Here is a 21172-nt window from a genome sequence, read left to right as displayed (position 1 = left end):
GTGCTGTGCTGAGTAGGCTTGAAGGTCAGGAATCTCTGGTCCTGGGAGGACTTGTCCAGAGGCAGGGACTGCACCATGTAACCTGGAGGAGGTTCTGGGTCAATGCAGTCAGGCCTTGGGCAGAGCTCAGCAACCCACGCCTGGGACACCTACAGTGACTAAAGAGCATTAAGTTATATGCAGAACATCCTGTCAAAGGTCTAGTCTCTATTGGAGTCATCTAACCTCTGCTGTCATGCCTCCCTCTTCCTGTGTGTGGTGGAGGGAACTGAGGCACCAATAAACCCTAGAACACGTGGCCCATTATGAGCCCTTTGCTGTAGCGCAGGGTGACTCCCCAACTGAACATGCATCAGAGTCACTGGGAGAGGGGAGTGCTTGCTAAAACCCAGATTGCTGGGCAACAACCGCAGGGATTCTGATCAGTAGGTCTGGGATGGTGGTGGCTGAGAATGTGCATTTCCAACAAGTTCCCAGGTGACTTTGACTGACACCTCTTGGTCAAGGAAATAAAAAGGCTTCCTGTGTTCTTGTGCCTGAGGCAGAGGGGCCTTGGCCCCTGAGAGAGATGCAGACCAAGGAGCAGCCTGAACAGGCCTTGGGATTTATTTGGGCATCAAACTAAAAATTCGAAGTGACTTGATTTTTCTTGAGTTAAGAATTAGTGAGAAAAATACCAAATTATATACAGCATTTGTACATCCTAAATATTTTTGAAACCAATCATTGGGTGATGTTGTTTAGGTTCAGCTATTTCAACAAGGGAGAGAGGGAAGAGAACTAACATTTATGAGCTCTGTTAAGCTTTGCACTAAGCCCTGTACATACGTTACGTCATTTGCTTCTTGCCACAACCATATGAAAAGATACCAATAAAAAAAAAGACATTCCATTGTTTTAGATAAGGAAACTGAGCCTCAGAGAGCTTAAGTGGCCTAAGGTCTCACAACTGATAAGAATTGGACCTGGGTCCCAGCTCTGGCTGCACAGCCCTTGCAGTCGCTTTGCTCATGAATGCATAAAGGACACATCCTTTACAGAAAGAACTGAGAAAAGGAGGGGAGAGTGTTTTCTGGAAAAACATGATAGAAACAAAATGCTCCCCATGGAGTAATGAGAAAGGAGACAGAGGGAACCGGTTGGGGCTAGATCGCAGAGGGTCTTGACGTCACCTAAGGAATTTGTACTTTGCCATAGTGGATGAGGAATCCCTACAAACATTTAAGAAGGGTTGGGACATTAAACAGGGTGTAGCTTAAGAGAGTGGGAGGTGGTGGTAAGAGCAGAGGGGTGAGCTGGTGGAATCAGAGAGCCCTGGAGCTGGAAGGGGTCCTAGAACTCATCCTCAGCACACATCTGACAGATGAGAAAAGTGGGGCCCCGGAGAGGGGAAATGACTCCCTGACTGGCTGATGGGAAGCCGTGGGAGCACTTCCCAGCTCCACCCCGACCCTTTAGTGTCAAAGTCCCATTTCCCCAGCTGTAGGGAGTGTCGGTGGTCATCAGTGCACAGCTGAAGGCCTCGCCAGCAGTGGCCCTTGTCTGAGAAGACCCGCCATGCCCAAAGTCACATACCCATCCCAGGTCACTGGTCAGTGCAGGAGCATGAAGCGCCAACCCGTTTACCACAGTTTAGGACATGTCTGAGGAGCCACGCTGGCTCCAGAGCTCCCTGTGGGATCAGCTGAGGCCTTTGGTGTGGCCACATTGCAGTTCCGCCTCCTCCTCTGTCAGTCCTGTTTTCTTCATTCCCTGTAGGTGTTGATCCTGAGAATGCTCCCCAAGAAACCTCCTGCCCGCAAAGCTCTGTGTCACACTGTTTCCCTAGGTGACACTTCCCCAAGGTCACAGGCCAATTCAGTAGAGTCAGGACAGGAGCCCGTGCCTTCTGACTCTCGACCCTTCACTCCATCTTGCTGACCTCCCATACTGATTCCTCTTAGGCTCCCTCTCTGCACATCCATCCGGGAAGTTGGGACAAGTGACCTTAGAGACTGAGTCAAAAGATGCTAGGAGAAACGCCTCCTTCCCCAGGAGCGCCATGCGTGGTAACAAGTACATGTGTGTGTCACACAAATGGAGCTACTTGTTCCAGGCGAATCAGCCAGGAGCAAATGCAAGGTGCCTCTCTGTTCTCCCAGGGCTCCTTCCTTTGCCTGGAACAACGGCTGGGAGAACCCGGCCTGGACTAGGCACAAATAAAAAAGATCAAAAAGATGGCTCAGATCAAAAAGATGGCTCAGGGCTTTAGACCCAAGGCCCTGGATCAGGGTGAGGCTGGCCTTGGCGTCTAAAGCTCTGCCCCAAGACGGAGACAGGCAGGCTGGGGATTTTCAGAGGGCCCCACCACACCCCGCTCAAGCACTTCCCTGATCTTTGTTTTGAAGCAAGACCCAGGGTTTCACAACTGCCACCCATACTCTGCCCACTGACAGGATCTGGTCACTGGAATCTTCCCTTGCAAGATACCAGCTGCTGCTGCAGGCCTGTTTGGTGGTGAAGTATGTGGAACCTTGTGTTATGGCCTTTTTACTGCTCCGTGGAGCCACGGTGATGGGATTTGTATGGATTCATTTGCTGCTTTTGTTTATTGCTGTGCAATGGCAGCAAGGCCCGGAGGAGGCCAAACCCTAAACTTCCAGCAGCTCCCTTGGCCCCTCAGGATCGTCCCTGTATCTTGGGGAGCGGGAGAGGGGCTGAGAGGCAGTCTCTGACCCCAGATGCCAATCAGGGGGCCAAAACCTTGGGAGGAGTAAAGCTTTTGTTTAAACACCAAATCCCCCAAGTAGTAAGCACACCAATACTTAGTGCAGCATCCCCAGTGCCCAAAGCAAACGAGAGACATAGACCACATACCTTAGAAGAAAGCAGTAAATGGACATTGTTGGAAGTTCCAAATCTTGAGTCAAATAAAAGTGAGGGCCAAACAGGGCTTTTAAAATACCATATGTTGCTGCAAGGAAGACATGGCAGTGGATCACTCTGCAAGGAAAATTAGGAATGCTCCTTCCAGATATAAGGGTTCTGATTAGAATGGACATTTATTGTCTCTGCATGTATTCTTCCCCCAGAGATGCTATATTCTATTTTCATAACTGCACTTCAGGCTCTCTGGCTCCTCCTCCAACCTTGCTACTCATTTTTTTTAATTGTACCCACCTGACTTCTGATAGTTACCCTCAGCCATAGGCTTTCTATTGTTTCGGAGCTTTACAATCCCCACTGCTATAGTGATCCTAGGTCTGTAGTAACTGCTACCACTCTATTGTCAGGCCTAACCTGCGGAAGAGAGCCACCACTGAATTTTTTTCTTTTTCTTTTCTTTTTTTTTTTTTTTTTGAGAAAGAGAGAGAGAGATCAGGGGAGGGGCAAAGGGGCAGAGAGAGAAAGAATATTAAGCAGGCTCCATGCCCAGCATAGAGCTGGACACAGGGCTCAATCTCACTACCATGAAATGATGGCCTGAGCTGAAAGCAAGAGTCCAAAGCTTAACCGACTGAGCCACTGAGACTATCATCCACCACTGAATTTCTTAGTGGTGCTAGTGCCCCTCTCACCAGCTCATTCCTTTTCTTCAGTAAATGGTGTATCCTGTGCCTTTCTGTTTAGTTTTCCAGTCTTGTTTAGTATATCCACTCCAGTATGCTCAGTTCTGAATCTTTTCATTCCTTCTTCCACTATTGCCACAGCAATGCTGGCATTTCAAGCTCACATAGCATGGATCATCACTTTTTCTGTATTCTAGGAGCCATCCCAGTAGTGAGTTTGCACCATTTCTTGTGGCCAATGCCAGGGTGTTAAATCCTATATTCCAGGAGAGTGTTCCCAGATTGATAAACTCACTTTTATCCAACGTTAGAGTCTAGCTCCCTTGATCAAGCACCCTCAGAATCCAATTCCATGCAAACTCTTCCAGCTCCTGCCAATCCATGCTGGCTAGACTTTACAGCTTCCTGGGGGCATAGACACTTTCCTCCCTTATCAGGTTTAGCATGTTCATGCTGTGCCTTAACTCTTTGTTATAGGCCTAGCGGCCAGGAGGGAAAGGGAGTGTACACATCGTTTTGTGGAGAGATTCTGCAACATCTCCAAGTGGGAGGTGAGGAGATTACCAGTAGGGAAGTTGGCCCAATTCTGTAGGGAAATCTGGAGATTCAAGGTTTTGGTGGCATCAATCTAGATATCCACAAACCATGTGTCAGTGCCCTATTCTTTCCCAGGAAGCATTCTGATTTGGGCATAGCAAACCTGTATCCATTGGAAGTTTAATCTTCTTTGGCTCTCAGTAACTACTGAGTTCTATTGGTCTTAGGGCTACTATTTCCCCATATTTCTCAAACACTTGATATTTCATACCAGATCCTATGTTACCTTCTACCAGTATACCATTCCGGTTCACCACCTAGTGAAGATCTTAACAATAATAGGACTGCCACCTTGTGGCAGGGGGCTACCTGTAATGTTGTCCTAATTTCCAACTGGGCAGTGAATGACCTAGCTCCCCAATCCCATCTAAGTGCCAATTTCTTGGATAAGTCTTAGTTTCAAGGATCATCACTTGAGTTCCCCAGGAAGCAAACTCCAAGATAGAACATAGCATGCAGAATGCTTACTAAGAGGTGTCTTTTGGATTAGTGTCAATGGAAGGAAGCTGGCAATGGCAGAGGGGAGATAGACCTGCACTACAGGCCCAACAACAGCCTCAGCCGACCCCACAGAGAGATCTGGAGTTAGAATGATCCTTCAGAATTGTCCCGAGTTGGGCTGAGATGGTCAAGCCTTTATACCTCTTCTTTGGTGAGACACTGTAGGCTGCCTCAGAAAACTTTGTGATCCTAAGGGAAGCCATTCTCTGTACCTGGGGCAATCCCTGAAGGGGGTAAGAGCTGAAGGCAGCTTGCCTACAGTGCTCTGAGCAGCTGGGCCCAAAAGTCCTTTATTGAAATGGGCGGGGCACCTGGGTATCTCAGTCGGTTGAGCGTCCAACTTCAGCTCAGGTCATGATCTCACAACTTGTGAGCTGGAGCCCCACATCCGGCTCTGTGCTGATAGCTCAGAGCCTGAAGCCTGCTTCAGATTCTGTGTCTCCCTCTCTCTCTGCCCCTCCCCCACTCATGCTCTGTCTCTCTGCCTCTCAAAAATAAATAGACATTAAAAAAATTAAAACAAAAAATAAATGGAAGATGGGCTGGCATATCACAGTAGCTGCCACAGGCACCATCTCTTGACCCTAAAAATTATCAATTAAAAGTAAAGAATTGAGCACTTATCCTGTCCTTCCTATACGAATTGTATTTCAGAGTAACCAAAGAGCCATGGTTGATGAAGGTAAGCTCTATACAGAAGGATCCAGTTAATACAAGAAATTCTGGGATTAGACAATCATTGTTTTGCAGCCCCAATACAATTTTGTTTTAGATGATGAACATTGATGGATGAAACCATAAAGGAAAAGGCTGATGGGGAACTTTATGGTGGAGCATTCAGGCTGCCTCCACCTGAGCCTACTGATCAAACTGAATACCACTAAGTCTTGGATAGTATGTACCTCCTGATGTGATGTAACAGGAAGTATACAGGACCATCTACAAGCATTCCTTTTTTCAGAAAAATCTTTGTCCTGGAATCTAATGAAGGCTTTAGAACCAAGCCTTTAGAACCAACTCATGATTTATAGCTAAGTTCCACTTCTTCTAACAAGAGGATCAAGCTAAGTGACAACATGAGGGAGCAAACAGACACCTGAGAAGAATGTACGGCATTCAACAGTAAAAGTGACTTTGTTTCTTCAGCAAGTCAATAGCGTGAAGTAGAAGAGGGGAGACTGTTTAAGGTAGGTTTGAGACAAATCCCGTGTGCAATGTGTACATCTTGTTTGGATCTAGAAAAAGGCATATTTTTGAGATAATTGAGGAAATCAGGATATGGACTGGCACTAGAGGACATTAGATAATTGTTAATGAATTTTGTTTAGTGTGAAAGTGGCATCGCAGTTTGTTTTCTTAGAAAAGTGTCCATATTTTTAGAGGACACTGAAGTATATAGGGTAAAATGATATCAAATTTGCTCTAAAATGATTACAGAAATGAAAAAAAAGAATATATAAAGCAGGTATGGCAAAGTGTTGATAATTTTTGAATCTGGATAATAAGTATATGGGGATTTGTTATATCATTCTCTGTACTTTTGTGTATTTGAAACACAATTTTTAAGATACCAAAAAAAAAAAAGGATGAATGCAAAGAACCCAGTGGGAGGAAAATGATGCTCAATGGATAGAAACAGGCATTTATATAAAAGGAGATTCAAATGTACAATAAATATTTGAGAAGAGATTCAGCATCACCTGTAGTTGGGGAAATGCAAATTAAAACAATAAAGAGATACTATTTTTTATTCAAAAGATTGGAAGGAGTTAAAAGAGCAGGATCTGATATGTAGTGCTATGAGCACAGCAAAATAGCTGACTTGCTGGGAGGGCAAATTGCCTCTACCTAACAGTATTTATTAAAGTCAACCACGCACATGCTATTAGACAGCAATATCCTGTAGAAATTACAGTACCAGAAATTAATGATCCATACATGAGGATGTCTGAGGCAGCATTTTTTGTGTAGTCAAAAAAAAATTGAAAACAACCAGTTTTCATAGAGGAATGGTCAAATAAATTATAGTTCATCCATACCAGGGAATGTTATAGTTTTTTTTAATTAAAAATATCTTGGGGTTCCTGGGTGGCTCAGGCAGTTAAGCATCCAACTTCAGCTCAGGTCATGATCTCACAGTTTGTGGGTTTGAGATCTACATAGGGCTCTGTGCTGACAGCTCAGAGCCTGGAGCCTGCTTTGGATTCTGTGTCACACGCCCTCTCCCGTTCATGCTCTGTCTCTCAAAAATAAATATTAAAATTTTTTTCTATAATCAAATAGTGTATGTGTAGTAGCACAAAAATTAGAAAATACAAATAAGAAAAATAAGAAACAAATTTAGAGTTTCAGACCTGGAGATATCGTGGAATACATCATTTCAAGTGTTATTCACTGTGTGTGTATATGCATGCATATGTATTATGTATGTATGAATATATATGCATATACATCCTTGTTTTTCCAATAAAAAGATATCACATTACACAATATGTTGTAACTTCTTGTTTCTTTAATTCCTTCATGAATATTTTGCACATCTATAAATATTCACCTACAAACATGGCCTTTAAGATCTGCATAGTATTCCATTTCATGGGCACTCCATAAATTAACCAATACCGTATTTTGGAGCATTTAACTGCATCCCATTTTTTTTTTCTTTTATAAACAGCCGCCCCCCCCCACACACACACACTTGAAAAGCTTTGAAGATGATTTGCCAATTGCGTTCCAGAAATTTCTGGGTGCTTCTGGAGGCACTGGAGCCAGAGGAGTCAGAATGCTTTCCCATCAGGCGAGCCTGCTATCTTCCCAGATAGCAAAACTGCAGTCTTTAGAACTTGAAAGACTTGTCTTATCCTGTCCGTTAGTCATGCAGCCTAACTGTGACTCTGTTCCAGAAATCCCTACATCCTCTCTCTTCCCTTGCCTCATTCCCGCCCCTCCCCGCGCACCCCCCCCCCGCGCCCCCCTCCCCGCGCCCCCCTCCCCGCGCTTTCCCGCTCGGCGGCCTGGCCTATGGCAAACGCCAAGAATTAATTAGGGGCGGGGATCAAGGAGCGGCTGTCAGGAGGTCGCCATATTTCTGTACGGCCCTGAGGCCGCCCCGGCGGGCAGTCGGTCGGTCAGGAGAGGTGCTGACAGGGCGGGGCCGCCGCTCTGCTCCGCCGGCCTCACCCCTCCCGCCCGGGACAGGTGGCTGGAGCGCGCCCCGCCCCCGCCAGCTGCGGGTGGGAGCGAGGGAGGGCCAGCCCCAGACGGCCGCCGCCAGCTGCGAGGGGGAGTGAGTGAGGGCCAGTCCGGGACTGCCGGGCGAGGAGTCCGGCGGCAGCAAGCGAGTATCGTGGCGGCCAAAAAAATGCTCCTGTACCGAGGGGCCCCCGCGGGCCCTGGCGCGCCGGGCAGCGCGCTGGCCCGGCCGGGCGGCAGCCCGCAGGCCTTTGGGATCCGCCTGAGCACGGTAGGTCGGGGGCCCGAGGGGCTGCGGGGGGCGCGCGGGGAGGGCCCGGCGGGCCGAGGCCTCACGCGGGACGGGACCTTCTCTCGCCCCCAGATGAGCCCCCGCTACCTACAGAGCAACTCCAGCAGCCACACGCGACCCTTCAGTGCCATCGCGGAGCTGCTAGGTGAGTGGCGAGGGCGGGCCTGGCCGCGATAGCCCGAGGCAGCGGTGCCAACGTGGTGCCGTGGTCGCGAGAGGAATGTGCGGAGCCGCGCGGGGCGGGCCGGGGCTGGGGTGGGGGCGTCGGGACCGGCCCCGACCCCGCAGGCGGAGGGGGACGGCTCTCTCGCCAGGCGTGGGGGTGGGGGGCGAGGTCCAGCGAATAAAGCTCAGGAAACAAGGTGTGCCCGGAAGAGTTAGGACTCCCTTGTGCGTTTTCTTTCTGGTTCGTGATGTTCCGGGCACTTTAGGATAGCTTAGTTAATAATCAAAACGTGATGCATAAAAATACAGGGCCCTGAGGCAGCTGGGCTCCGCAGGCACTGGCGACCGACGGAGGGCGCCAAGTTAGCAGAGGGGCATTGCGGAGGACCCGGTAGGGTCCTGAGGAAAGGTCTGGAAGACGGAGTTCTTCAACTTTTGGGACCAGGGAATCTGGGAATGATGGGACATCCCTTAAGAGATGACACGAGTGCATTTGGCTCCCTGCGACTGCGGAGGGCTGGGTCCGTGGTCCACGAGCGCCCTCACACCGCTGGAATGAATACTGAGCACTTAACCTCTCGCTCCACCGATGTTTGCTTTTAAAGCGTTTTCAGTTGATCCCTTGAAGCCAAGTACATCAGCTTTTGCAGTAGTGTGCTAAATACTGTGTGGAAAGCAAAGAAGAAAGGCATTCCCGGACCAAATGCAGCACACAGAGCACATTGTAAATATTTCAGAAATTGAAAGAAGGGAGAGACGTTTATGGGACAAGGTAGCACGGTACAAAATCTTGAAAGTGGTTTCAAAGCTTGCTAGATGAACCCCAGCCCCTACTTAAAGCAATTGCTTTAACCCAGATTTTAAAACCCAGATTTTAAACACCAAATCACAACTCTTTGTGGTAATATTACTAATAGGAAAAAGAGGAGAGCAAAATGTTAACTGGTAGCCCAAAGCTTTCATTTTAGGTGTTCCTTCAATAGGGTTTTCTTCTCCACTTATGTATTAATTTTCTAGTGAATCATTCATCCGGTGAATATTTATTGAGCACACACTGTGGGCAAGGCCACTGTGGTAGGTACAAAAATGAGCACAGCACAGACTCCCTTTTCTAGTAGAGGGAGATAAAACATGTCCAGGAGGTTTATGCTTTGTATAACAGCAAAACAGAAAGGGGTGCATCAGCAAAGATCCACACCTCAAATGCTGTGGGAGTTCAGAGGAAGGAGGGATGACTTCCAGCTCACCAGGAAGAGGAGGGTTAGGAAAGGCTTTGTAGAGGTGGTGACATTTGAGCTGAGATTTGAAGGATCGGGACATGTGCATATGGATGTGGGGAGGGAAGGGCATTCCAGGCAAAAGGAACAACTGTGTGAACAAAAGCATGAAGAATATTGAGTAGTTGAGTTTAATTAGAGCAGGGAGTTTACAAGTAGTCAAAACTGTCGTTAGAGAGCTGATAAAGAGCCTTCACAAATACATTTGTAACTTTACCCTCTGAAGTCAACGGCCTTATTATAATTAATATTAGTACTGTCATTACCATCCTTATTATCCTCATCCTGCAGATAAAGATACAGAAGCTCAGAATTTAATGGACTTTTCCAAGGTTGTAGATCTAGTAAGTGGCAGATCCAGGACTCAAGCCCAGGTCTTTTTGCTCCAAGTACCAAGTAAATAATAAGGTTAGAAAAGGCAGACTAGGACCAGGATGTGACTGGGAGGCCCAGGTATTGGGCCTTTTAGTCTGAAGTTTTCTGAGCAGGGGAAAGTCATGAGCAGAGCTGTGCTGCAGGAAAGTTAATCTTACAGCCGGGTGAAAGATGGATTGGAGAAGAGAGTCATGGCCTTGAGAGACTAGTTAGGAGGTTAACGTGATAATCCAGATGAGAGGGAATACACTCTGTAAACTAAGAAACTGACAGTGGGACCATAAATAGGAAGATGGGGGAGAGCTTAGAGATGCATGGGGTAAGAGAGTGAGAGACAAACCAGGATTTTTGAATTTCACATTTGAGGTCCTTTGGATGCTGGCGCTATATATGTGTATGTGTATGTGTGTGTGTATACACACACACATACACACACACACACACACACACAGTAAAACCTTGGTTTGCGACCATAATTCATTCCCAGAACATGCTTATAATCCAAAGCACTCGTATATCAAGGTGAATTTCAAGAACCATTGGTTCGGTTGTGATCATGTGACGATTGGCTGCACAAACTACTCGTATTGTAAGACATCGCTCATTTATCAAGTTAAAATTGATTAGAAATGTTTGCTTGTCTTGTGAACACTTGCAGAACAAGTTACTTGCAATCCAGGGTTTTAGTGTATATGGAACAGAGGAAGAATAGGCTTGTGTTGGTAGGTAATGACCTTAATTTTAGACAAGAATGCTTTAAGATACATGCAGGATGTCTGTAGGGCAGCAGCTTGGCCCTGGCGACTTTGCAAGAATCCACATAGGTTGTCCTCCTGGAACAGGAGAGGATGGGAGGCTTGTGAAGTGCAGCCCTAAAGTCCCCTCCCACTTTCCATCTTATCTGTCCCAGAGAGATTATCATGGGACAGTTTCCCATTGCCTCCCAGGCTCTGATGAGATACAGGCTTCATTTAGATAGAATGCTTTCTTTTAGAAGACCAGGGGTTGGGTGGACCAGGTTAAAGGATAAGATAGATTTCCCTGGGATCTGGTTTCTCATGCTCTTGCCTCAGTGGGGGCAAGGAGAGGTAGAGATAGGGTTTCCCTCCCACTCAGGGTAGCATGGGGCCAGGTTAGGAGAGACAAGACTCCTTGGGATCTGGTAGCATGCAAGCTTGTCTGGGCCATGTTGGGAGTTAAGACATCCCAGGGTCTGGTACTGCCTCTCTTGCCTGAGTGGTGGGCAGGGGGAGGGGAGCAGGGGTTCTCTCACTGTCCTGCCTGTGCGTTGGCCGGGTGGGCTGGGATATCCTGTGCAACGTGTTGATAAATTTTTGGAAGGTGAGACAGCAAGAGGTTGGATTGAAACCAGCCACCAGATTGGTGCCATATTCTTATAAGGTCATTTGCTGAGGCTCACTATTATAATGTCATTTGTTGAGACCAAGGGAAAGGCCACTTCAAACTGAAAATAAGGGTAAGCTGTGCTAACTGCTGCCTGCTGTTGTCTTGTTCCCTGCTGCTGGAGCTGACCCTGGCCTCGTGTGTGCCCCTTCCTCCCCGGACTCCAGAAGCCTCTAGCCAAGGAGATAAGATATCTAGCTGCTCCTGGCAGCTACCTTGTAATCCCCGAAGTGCTTGTGTTAAAACTCTTTGGTATGTCCCTGTAAAAAAAAAAAAAGCATCTAATAAAGTTTGGGCAAAATGCGCAGGAAACAGCAAAGAAGTCAAAGTGATTTTGTGAGAAGCCCGTGTTGATTCATTGAATGTGCTGTTATATAAACTTGGAATTGATACGTGTGACGTGTTTGAACTGTGAATGTTCATAAAGTGTTAGGAAAACTTCCTCCTGTGTTCAAAGTTTGCAAAATAGAAATGATGCCCAGTTGGTTGACAAGGTAAAGGTATCCATCTCAGTGATCCTGGCTTCCTGCCAGCAAGAGTGACTGATAAGTCCCAGAACAATTCAGGGCCTGCTTGCCAAGTAGTTTCTTGAAACAATGTGGGCAGCTTCACAATGCTGAATCCTTTTGTCATTTAAAGAAAAAACTGTTGCCTCTTACACAAAGTAAAAGACTGTATTTATGATAAAGCCTCTATTGCACATCAAACTTCCAATTCTGCCAAAAGTTGGCCCACTTGATTTACCACATGACACAAGGCTTTGGCCCTACCTAGTCCTTAAAGATTGACTATCAGACCTCATAACTCCCTTCTGGGGCTAATGGTGATGGCTTACAGCTGTTAAGACTTATGCTGGTTACAGTTAATGACTTTTATCAATGGCACAGGCAACACCATTATGACCCTTGAAATTAATCTGCATCTTGTTTTATTTGATGGCCATGACACACATCTAAGTGTAGCTTAAACTGTTAATTATATTATAAAAATTGATATTTTGAATATGAGTAATATTTCTCTTGCTTATAAGATATGTTCCCAGTGGAGAAATGCCATGATTTGAACGGTGGTAGTGGGACAGGTATACAGCCAGGACCCCACCTGGCTCTCTCAGCCTAGCCATGTGGTATCAGTAAGGATGCCAGGGAGAGGGAAGGGGGCTGGAAGGGTTAGTCTCTGTCTTGATTAAAGAGCTAGTAGGGACAGGAGTGCTTAGGGAGCCCATCCAACAGATTGTACACACTGCCCTCCCTCTCGGGCCAGTGAGCCCTAATGAGAGTAGTTCTACAGTACATGTGTCAGTGACCACCAGTTATGTGAACTGGTGCCTGTGGCAGAAAGAAGTGGTTTCTAGGGGCGCCTGGGTGGCTCAGTCATTTAAGTGTCTGACGCTTGATTTTGGCTCAGGTCATCATCTCAGGGTTCATGAGTTCAAGCCCCGTATCAGGCTCTGCGCTGGCAGCGTGGATCCTGCTTGGAATTCTCTCTCTCTCTCTCTCTCTCTCTCTCTCTCTCTCTCTCCCTCCCTCCCTCTCTCTCCCTCTCTCTCCCTCTCTCTCCCTCTCTCTCCCTCTCTCTCCCTCTCTCTCCCTCTCTCTCCCTCTCCCTCCCTCTCCTTCCCTTTCCCTCCCTCTCCCTCCCTCCCTCTCTCCCTCTCTCCCTCCCTCTCTTCCTCCCTCTCTTCCTCTCCCCCTGTGCGTGGGTGCTCTCTGTCTAAGTAAATAAATAAACTTTACAAAATTTAAAAATAGAAAGAAGTGGTCTCTAGACATTGATACCCCCTGCGGTTTTAGACATGGTACATATGTTAGAATATTGCTATATCTGCTGTCTCCTGAGTCTTAAATGATTAGCCCATTATGAAGACCTAACTGGGGAGGAATCGCAAAACTTTCCATATAATTTTTTTTCTGCTTAACTTCTGTGTTCTCTATTTGATGAGGGTTGGTCAGCTTCACCTTTAAGACTATTACAGAGTGCTTAAGCAGAATCACTCTTCTGTAAGCAGGCTTGTTACCCTCACTGGAATCTAGCCCAGCAATTAAATGTTTCAATTTGAACTTCTCTTTTAGTGCTCCTTAGGTGGTAAACAGGGATGGTGTTAATATCTGTATTCTTTAACAGAGGACGTGATGTCAAAAAGTAGAAAATAAAACATTCACAAATGCACTGTACTATGTAGAGTGTGCATCTATTTGTATACATTGCACACTCAGCTGTTCTCCATAGCCACCCTTTACTATACGTGTTCATGAGCAGTAAAGTGGCTAAAAGATAAGAAAGAAGTAGTAAGATGAAATGGAGCAAAATGCTTTGTATATAGGAGTTGTTTTTCCCACAGACCCAGAAATGTTAAAGGAGAAAGGCAGATTGTAGCTCAATCATTATATGAAATCTAGAAATCAGCTTCATAACCCCATCTGCAGCCATGTCTCTCGTTCGCTGTAACTTAGTAAGCACACTACCATTAAAGCTCCCTGCCCACCTTTGGGAACATCCACATGAGGGGAATAAAGGATAGTTTCTTTGTCTTGGGGCACTGACGTAGAGATTTTGACGAAGTACTAGAAAAAGGGATCTAATATCACAGATTTCTACCTTTTGCAGATAATGCTGTAGATCCAGATGTATGTGCCAGGACGGTCTTTATAGATGTCGAGGAGGTCAAGAACAAATCTTGTTTGACCTTTACTGATGATGGATGTGGGATGACACCTCATAAACTACACCGAATGCTCAGGTAAACATGTCTTCATTCTTTTTCTCTTGTCTTGAGTTTATGAACTCTATTTGAGGCTTAATAATTTTTTAAAGTATTTTAGTTTCCCTTTATTCATTCAACAAATATTTATTGAGCATATGTTATGTGCCAGGGCACTGGTGATGAAGTAGACACTATTCTTGCCATCACAGAACTTACAGTTTATGGAGAATAGTAGAGTTTAACAAGGTCAAGGAGCAGGGGGTAAAGGAGGAGAGTTCAGGCAGAGAACAGCAAATAATAAAGACCTAAAAGGCCTTCACTGGTCTGAGACCTCCTCCAACTTATTTTAACCTGAACTCACTCTTAGATCAGAAGTATTAGAGTTGGGATGATTTGCGGATTCGAACCATGAATGTGCCTGGGTATAATCAAGCCCCATGAAAGATAACTAGAAGGCATTGGTACACATAACCTTCAGGAGGTTTTGTAGTAGAATTGCAAAATTAGGGAATTTCCTTTTCTGACTGCTAAAGCTGGTGATAGAGATTTCTGTTGCCACTCTCCATTCATTTAATTACCTTAAAAGGTTTGTAGCTGAGAATGAGTTTGTACTTATCTTCACATATCACTTAGTGAAAGATGAGTGTTTCCTCAACTCCTTCGTTCTCTCTTCATTTTTAGCAGATGAGGTTAATTACTCTCCATGTGGCTTCCTGAACTAGTGTGTGAAACATAAGTAACAATGGAAGAGGGGTTCTGTGGAGGAGGGAAAGGGTTCTGAACTATAAAAATGGAAAACGTTCATTTGGTTGTAGTTCTCTTTAAAGGTATTCTAATTGTGTAACCCTATTTATAGGAAAGCCCTTTGATCCGTCGAAAAAAAATGAAATTTGGGCACTAACCAGTTAATATGTTATGTTTTACCACTCAGCAGTCTGTGTACCTTGTGTCTCAGACCCTTATAATTAGAAGAATATTCAAGGAAAGCTAGAAGTGAGATAAAGATGTGGCCAGTATGTTGGTGAAGGTGTGGAGTTGCCCCACTCTTTTAATTTTTAGCATTACTTTTATCTCCTAAAGTTAATATTTTATATTAAGAAAAAATACAGTGTTAGATGGGATGGAACCAAAACATTTCTAATTATGTATGTATTTGCTTTTTATCTAAAATCACATATTTTCTTTTTTTAAGCTTATTTATTTGTTTTGAGAGATACAGAAACAGTGTGAGCAGGGGAGGGGCAGAGAGAGAGGAAGAGAAAGAGAATCCCAAGCAGGCTCCGCACTGCCAGCTGTGCAGCCTGATGCAGGGCTCAAACCCATGAACCATGAGATCATGACCTGAGCCAAAACCAACAGTCAAATGTTTAACTGACTAAGCCACCCAGGTGCCCCATAAAATCACGTTTTTTTCTTTTTTTTTAATTATTTTAAATTTTTCATTTTTAAAATTAAAAAAAAAATTAATGTTTATTTTTGAGAGAGAAAGAGAGACAGAACGTGAGTGGGAGAGGGGTAGAGAGAGAGGGAGACAAAGAATCTGAAACAGGCTCCAGGCTCTGTCAGCACAGAGCTCCACCTGGGGCTCAAACTCACAAACTGAGAGGTTGTGACCTGAGCCAAAGTTGGACACTTAACCGACTGAGCCACCCAAGTGCCCCCACATATTTTTTTTAATAACTCCTTCCCACCACACTTTATCCTAGTGACATGGGTGTCAAAGAGTGGACCCAGCAAATCTTAACCACCTTCTATTTTGTCTGTGGAACCACATCTATGAAAGTTGGTGCTTATAGTTACAAGGCAAGAGAAGGGAAGAGGATGGTTTCAAAGTAATTGCAACAATTTTTGTTCCAGATTCATTCAACCAATTTTTACTGAGCACCTACGTGAAAGTCACTGGAGATAAAGTGGTGAACCAGACTCTAGACGTGATCCTTGCTCTCAAGGGGCTGACTGACAGTCTAGTGAGAACGCTAGAAAAGAATTGACTAGTGATACAACTAAATAGGTTATCTCACCTAGTGGTAAGTGCTGTGAAGGAAGAATACAGTTTCTATGAGAATATATAATGGAGTGATCTAGTCTAGGGAATTAAAAAAGGCTATCCTGAAGACATGGCATTTGAGTTGAAATATGAAGGATGAGTATCCATTCATAATACTGTTCCCTCCCCAAGGAACAAAACAGCAAAACAGGCAGAAACTTACTTAGCGATAGCATTTTTGGCATTATCACACCAAATATGTTTCCCACTAATCTGAACTGGGCAATTGTTCTTCATACTTAAAAAATTAATTTTAGGGGATTTTAATGAGTCCTGGATTAATGCATAGTATATGTACCAGATTTTATTTGTGATTATATCTTAAAACAAACTTGAATGAGCTGGGAGGTCCCATTTATTTAAAAGTTCTTATTGTCCAATCCTAACTCCTAGCCATGGATTCCACTTACCACAATTTGATTATAAATAATTGAACTTTAGAGGTAGCTTTGGAAATTATTCAAGAATGTTCATTTTTCTGGATTTGGTTAGGGACATATTACTTTTGCATAATCATAGAGGTAATTTTACAAAAATGATTAAGCCCACTGAAATTCTATTTGACCTGTATAACATTTTTAATAATCCTATTCACGTTTTTCAATTCTTCATGCCACCCTTCCTGTTTCCAGTCTAATAAAATAGTTCTGTAACTGCAGCAACAGTTTCTCCCATAAATACAGAATTCCAGTGAAAATCAAATTAAGAAGGAACAGCCTATCATTAAATTCCTTTAAAGTCCACAGTGAATTCTCTTTAGCTTCTGGGGATAGTGTGAACCAGCTAGTCTGTATGTTCAGCTACCTTTTTCAGCAAGGTAGAAAACCTCTTTCAAAGGTCAAGGATTAAAAACAGCCACAGATCCATGGATTAAAGGTATTTGCTACCTCTGCTCAGAAGTGCGTTTCCTAGCAGGTCTGTTCTAAAACAACAGCCAAAGGATAATAATGTGCTTATTAGCAGCCTTCCATTCTTTTCTCTTACCTATTTTACATCACCAGTATGTCTAGGAAACAGCAGTGCCTGACTTTGTATGTCCACGGATTTGCTGAGGTTTGTTTCATTGGTCAGAGTCTCAATTGGAATTTCTCTCTTCAGATTGTAGAGTCTTGACATTTTAAGGAACTCGGGAGCAAGCTGCTGTCTTCCTGGATTCCACTCAAAAAGCTGGTATCCAAGCCCCCTTGGTGTGTAAACACTGCTGTCTCTCACACGAAAGGGTAGAACAGGACTTACTTAAGGAAGCCACCTAAGCCAAGAGATATCTGGAAAATCAGTGTGCTACACCAAATGATACAAAATTCAGCCCTACAGTTCTGTTCTTCGTTGTGAGGGCTTTTCTACTCGGTAGTTATTTGATTGGTATCTGGCAGTCATTCTGCAATTTTCAGTTAAATAGAATACCTAACATGGGAATATAAATAGAATAATGGAACACATAGGATGGGCTAAGTGGAACAAAACAGCAACAGCAACAACAAAATCCTGAGTTTCTCATTTTTCTTATCCTTTTCCATGTCTGGTTCTGGCCTTGGGCTATTACTTATCATCTCACCTTATGTAGTCATTTGGTCTCCAAACTAAGTAACATGAGGAGGATTTATACTTTACAAAGGGAAAAAGAGATGATAGATGGCAGAAGACGCAGGAATGGCTAGGAAATTAAGGGGATTAATATAGTTTCTGTTTTCACCACTTTCTCTTAACACCAATTTGAAGCTTTTGTGGCATTAGATATTTAAGTCCAGATAGAGGTTAAGTCCATTAGAGGTTTAAGTCCAGATAACCATATAGATTCACTCCATGTGGTAGGTAAGATTACTGTTTATGCAGAGCCCTGAGTTTTAGGTACGACATTCGATCTGAAGTTGAGGTAGAGGATAGCACGGGACGGTTCTTAGAAAGACTTCTAGAGTTGAAGTTAAGGTTTGAACCCTACTTTATAACTTAAAATACATTGCACAGACAATGTGTAATTTAATCCTCCTGATGACGCCATCTTTTCTAGGCCATTCTTAGACAAGAGGATTAGGAATGCCTGAATTTTACCAGCTTCTATACGTTTTATTTCCTGGCATACTAAGGCCCGTGACTACAGAAACTCAATAATCTTTTGGTGTCTTCAAAGGAACTGCTGCCCTAGAAGTTACCTTTTTCTGTGGTTAGATTTATTTGTAGGATATACAAACCTCTTATGAAGCTAGGAGGATGCGTTGGTATTATTGTTTAACACTTTGAAAGAGAAAATTAAAAGGTAGTCCCCTTTCTTAAGGAGTAAGCACAAACCACAGCCTTCAGGAAGTGGAAACTAGGTACCTCAACCCTGCTCAAAAGAGTAAGAGCCAAGGCCAGCCTGCTCACCCATGGCAGATAGAGTGTCCATTGATGTTGGAGAAACATCTAATCTGTAATATATGAAATCCTTCCTTACAATGCAAACCATGAAGGCAAGAGTCATGTCTTTCTTTTTAATTAACAGTTGTGTCTCCAGTGCTCAGTACAATGCCCAGCACATAGTAGTAGGTACTCAGTAAATATTTGCTGAATGAATGGTAGCGTACAACATTGTATCTGGAGAGGAGCAATCCTTAAAATTAGTTTTATTTGTGGTGAGAGAAGGCATATAAAGAAGCCAATAGTCATTTTCTAGGTTTCATGTCTTCAATAATTTTTTGTTTCTGTTACTTTGTCATGTATTTTGAGTGGAGAATATAAGAAAGGGAAAGAATCTGGCTTCAGAGATTGTTGAGGTGACTCAGTGAAAGGCCCTTAATAAAACAAGAGAGACTTTACACTGCAGCTGTTTGCTGATATTCAGCGGCAGAACTACCTATTTTTATCCCTTGGCCACATTCCAATGACCTGTCCCAGCAGATGGAGCAGAGGGTAAGAATTGGAAGAGTTATCCTTTCGGTGGAGAGTTGAAACTGTTAAGATATGTAACCTCTGACTTACAGATCTCTAGCGGGTGATATAACCAGGTTAGGGGATGCCTAGTCTAGTACTTCTGACCAGTGCCACCATCTGTTACTTTTGTTACCCTCTCTAGGGGGTACTCTGAGATAACCCCCTTTCCACCTTACCCTAACTTTACTATTCGCAATCAGAACCACTTTGTTTAGGCAAGAAAGGCAGCTGCCCATGGCCTTCTCCAGTTCTCTCTGTTACCTTTACATTTGTAAAGTGTGACTCCACTGTGGTGGAGGTGTCTGTGTACCCACAAACCACACAGGAGAATCAGTGCTATTACCTCACAGTAATTTCCTAGGTTTTCCACTTAATAGTTTTGCCCACAAGTACCAAAAGGAAGAAAGCAGGAGTGAACTTTTCTAAGTATTTTGAATTTGCAAGCCATTCTGTTACCTATCTTAGGATGTTTTTTTACTTTTCTGAATTTTTTTTTTTTTCTGATTTCTGTTTTCTTGTGTAATTACAGCTTTGGCTTTACAGATAAAGTAATAAAGAAGAGCCAGTGTCCCATCGGGGTCTTTGGTAATGGTTTCAAGTCAGGCTCCATGCGACTAGGAAAGGACGCTCTTGTCTTCACCAAGAATGGGGGTACTCTCACTGTTGGACTCCTATCACAGACCTATCTGGAATGTGTCCAGGCACAGGCAGTTATTGTACCAATTGTTCCATTCAATCAAAACAATATCCTTTCTGGAAATGGAGAATGTCGGTTAAAAACGAGTCTGATCTGACCGTTAATGATAGAAACCTCTTTTCTTCAGCTCAAATCCAGCTATCAAAAGTTTTCATATTTCTTTTTTTAATGGTTATTTATTTATTTATTTAGAGAGCGTGCGTGTGCACCCATACACACATGCGTGTGGGAGGGGCGGAGAGAGAATCCCAAGCAGGCTCTGCACTGTCACCCTGGCCAGAGGAACCATGAGATCATGACCCAAGCTGAAATCAATAGTAGGAGAGTAGGAAGCTTGGAGGCTCAACTGACTGAGCCACCCAGGCACCCACAAGAGTTTTCATATTTAAAGAGATATTCAAGTATCTTAAATTTAACTGGAATTTCACCCTATTAAGTACTTTTAAAATAATTGTACTGTTGATAGAATGTTAGAAATGTTTTTATTGTATTAAAATGTCCATTGTTTTGAGATTTGATTTAAATAATCTCTCACCCCCACCCCACCACTCTCTTGGTAAAGTTCCCAGGGCCTTCTCTGTTTCCCCTAAGGGTAGTTATATTTGCATCATACTCCTAGAAACTATTAGCTTATCTGATTGCAGAATGGCTCATTTCCCTACATCTAGATAAGCTGTTTTTTTTCTTTTTATTAGACAATAGGTTGTTTTGATCCAAGCAGTATAGCAGTAAAGTTTGAACTTCTTATTCCCAGAGAGTCTAAAAATTCAGCCTTTCATGTTTCTTAATCTTTGTTTACATTGTACCTTTGAAGGTGCAGTCTGCAGGGGTAACTGATTGGGTGTTTGTCTCTACAACCTTTCTCCATGTTCCCCCTTTCCTTCCTTCTGTAGCAGTAATGCCTGTGCTTTTCATGCTTTCCCTCTGTATGTCCATGTTTTGTCTAAACATGCAACCCCAAAGGCAGATCTTCCGAATTGATAACCTCTAATGACATTTCTATTATAAAGAGGCTTTAATACGCTAATGTTATTTCAATCTGCATTGAAAATGTTTGACAGAGCTAATAGAGTATGTGGTATTTCCCAATTCAAAAAAAAGATATTTTTAAGATACTAATTTTTCTTTGACTATATTTGGTTTTACAAAAAATGATTGTCACCGAGGATTCCTTGCCTAGCCTAGAAGCCATCTTGAACTATTCCATTTTCAACAGTGAAAATGACCTGCTGTCCCAGTTTGATGCCATCCCAGGCAAAAAAGGCACTCGTGTTCTCATTTGGAACATCCGCAGGTATAGTATTTCTAGGGTGATAGATTCAAATAAGCACAGGTAGTATGATGAAGCACGTTTTAAGAAGTCTTCTTTAGAGAAGCAGAGTAGATAAATTTTGACATATTTGCATGTCATTGCATATTTTGCATTTACTTCCTTGGACGTTTGTAATAGTGGTTTTTACTGGTAA

At 43.8% G+C, this 21172-nt stretch overlaps 1 protein-coding gene across 1 annotated transcript in view; it reads left to right on the top strand.

Moving 5' to 3' along the window:
• The first annotated feature begins 8350 nt into the window (after nucleotides 1-8350).
• MORC4 (MORC family CW-type zinc finger 4) overlaps nucleotides 8351-21172 on the top strand; it is a 51024-nt gene continuing 38202 nt past the window's right edge. Inside the window, exons 1-6 of the mRNA XM_047082153.1 lie at nucleotides 8351-8506; nucleotides 8605-8886; nucleotides 9827-9968; nucleotides 13959-14091; nucleotides 19539-19756; nucleotides 20853-21000. Of these exons, the coding sequence (XP_046938109.1) occupies nucleotides 8351-8506; nucleotides 8605-8886; nucleotides 9827-9968; nucleotides 13959-14091; nucleotides 19539-19756; nucleotides 20853-21000 (1079 nt within the window). The remainder of the gene's footprint in view (nucleotides 8507-8604; nucleotides 8887-9826; nucleotides 9969-13958; nucleotides 14092-19538; nucleotides 19757-20852; nucleotides 21001-21172) is intronic.

This window comes from Lynx rufus, unplaced genomic scaffold (assembly GCF_022079265.1).
Source record: "Lynx rufus isolate CCGP_SWC_20201006 ecotype Redwood Valley unplaced genomic scaffold, mLynRuf1.p SCAF_19, whole genome shotgun sequence".
NCBI classification, from domain to species: domain Eukaryota; kingdom Metazoa; phylum Chordata; class Mammalia; order Carnivora; family Felidae; genus Lynx; species Lynx rufus.
Note: the sequence above shows the minus strand (reverse complement) of the source record. Positions and strands in the feature narration are given on the sequence as shown.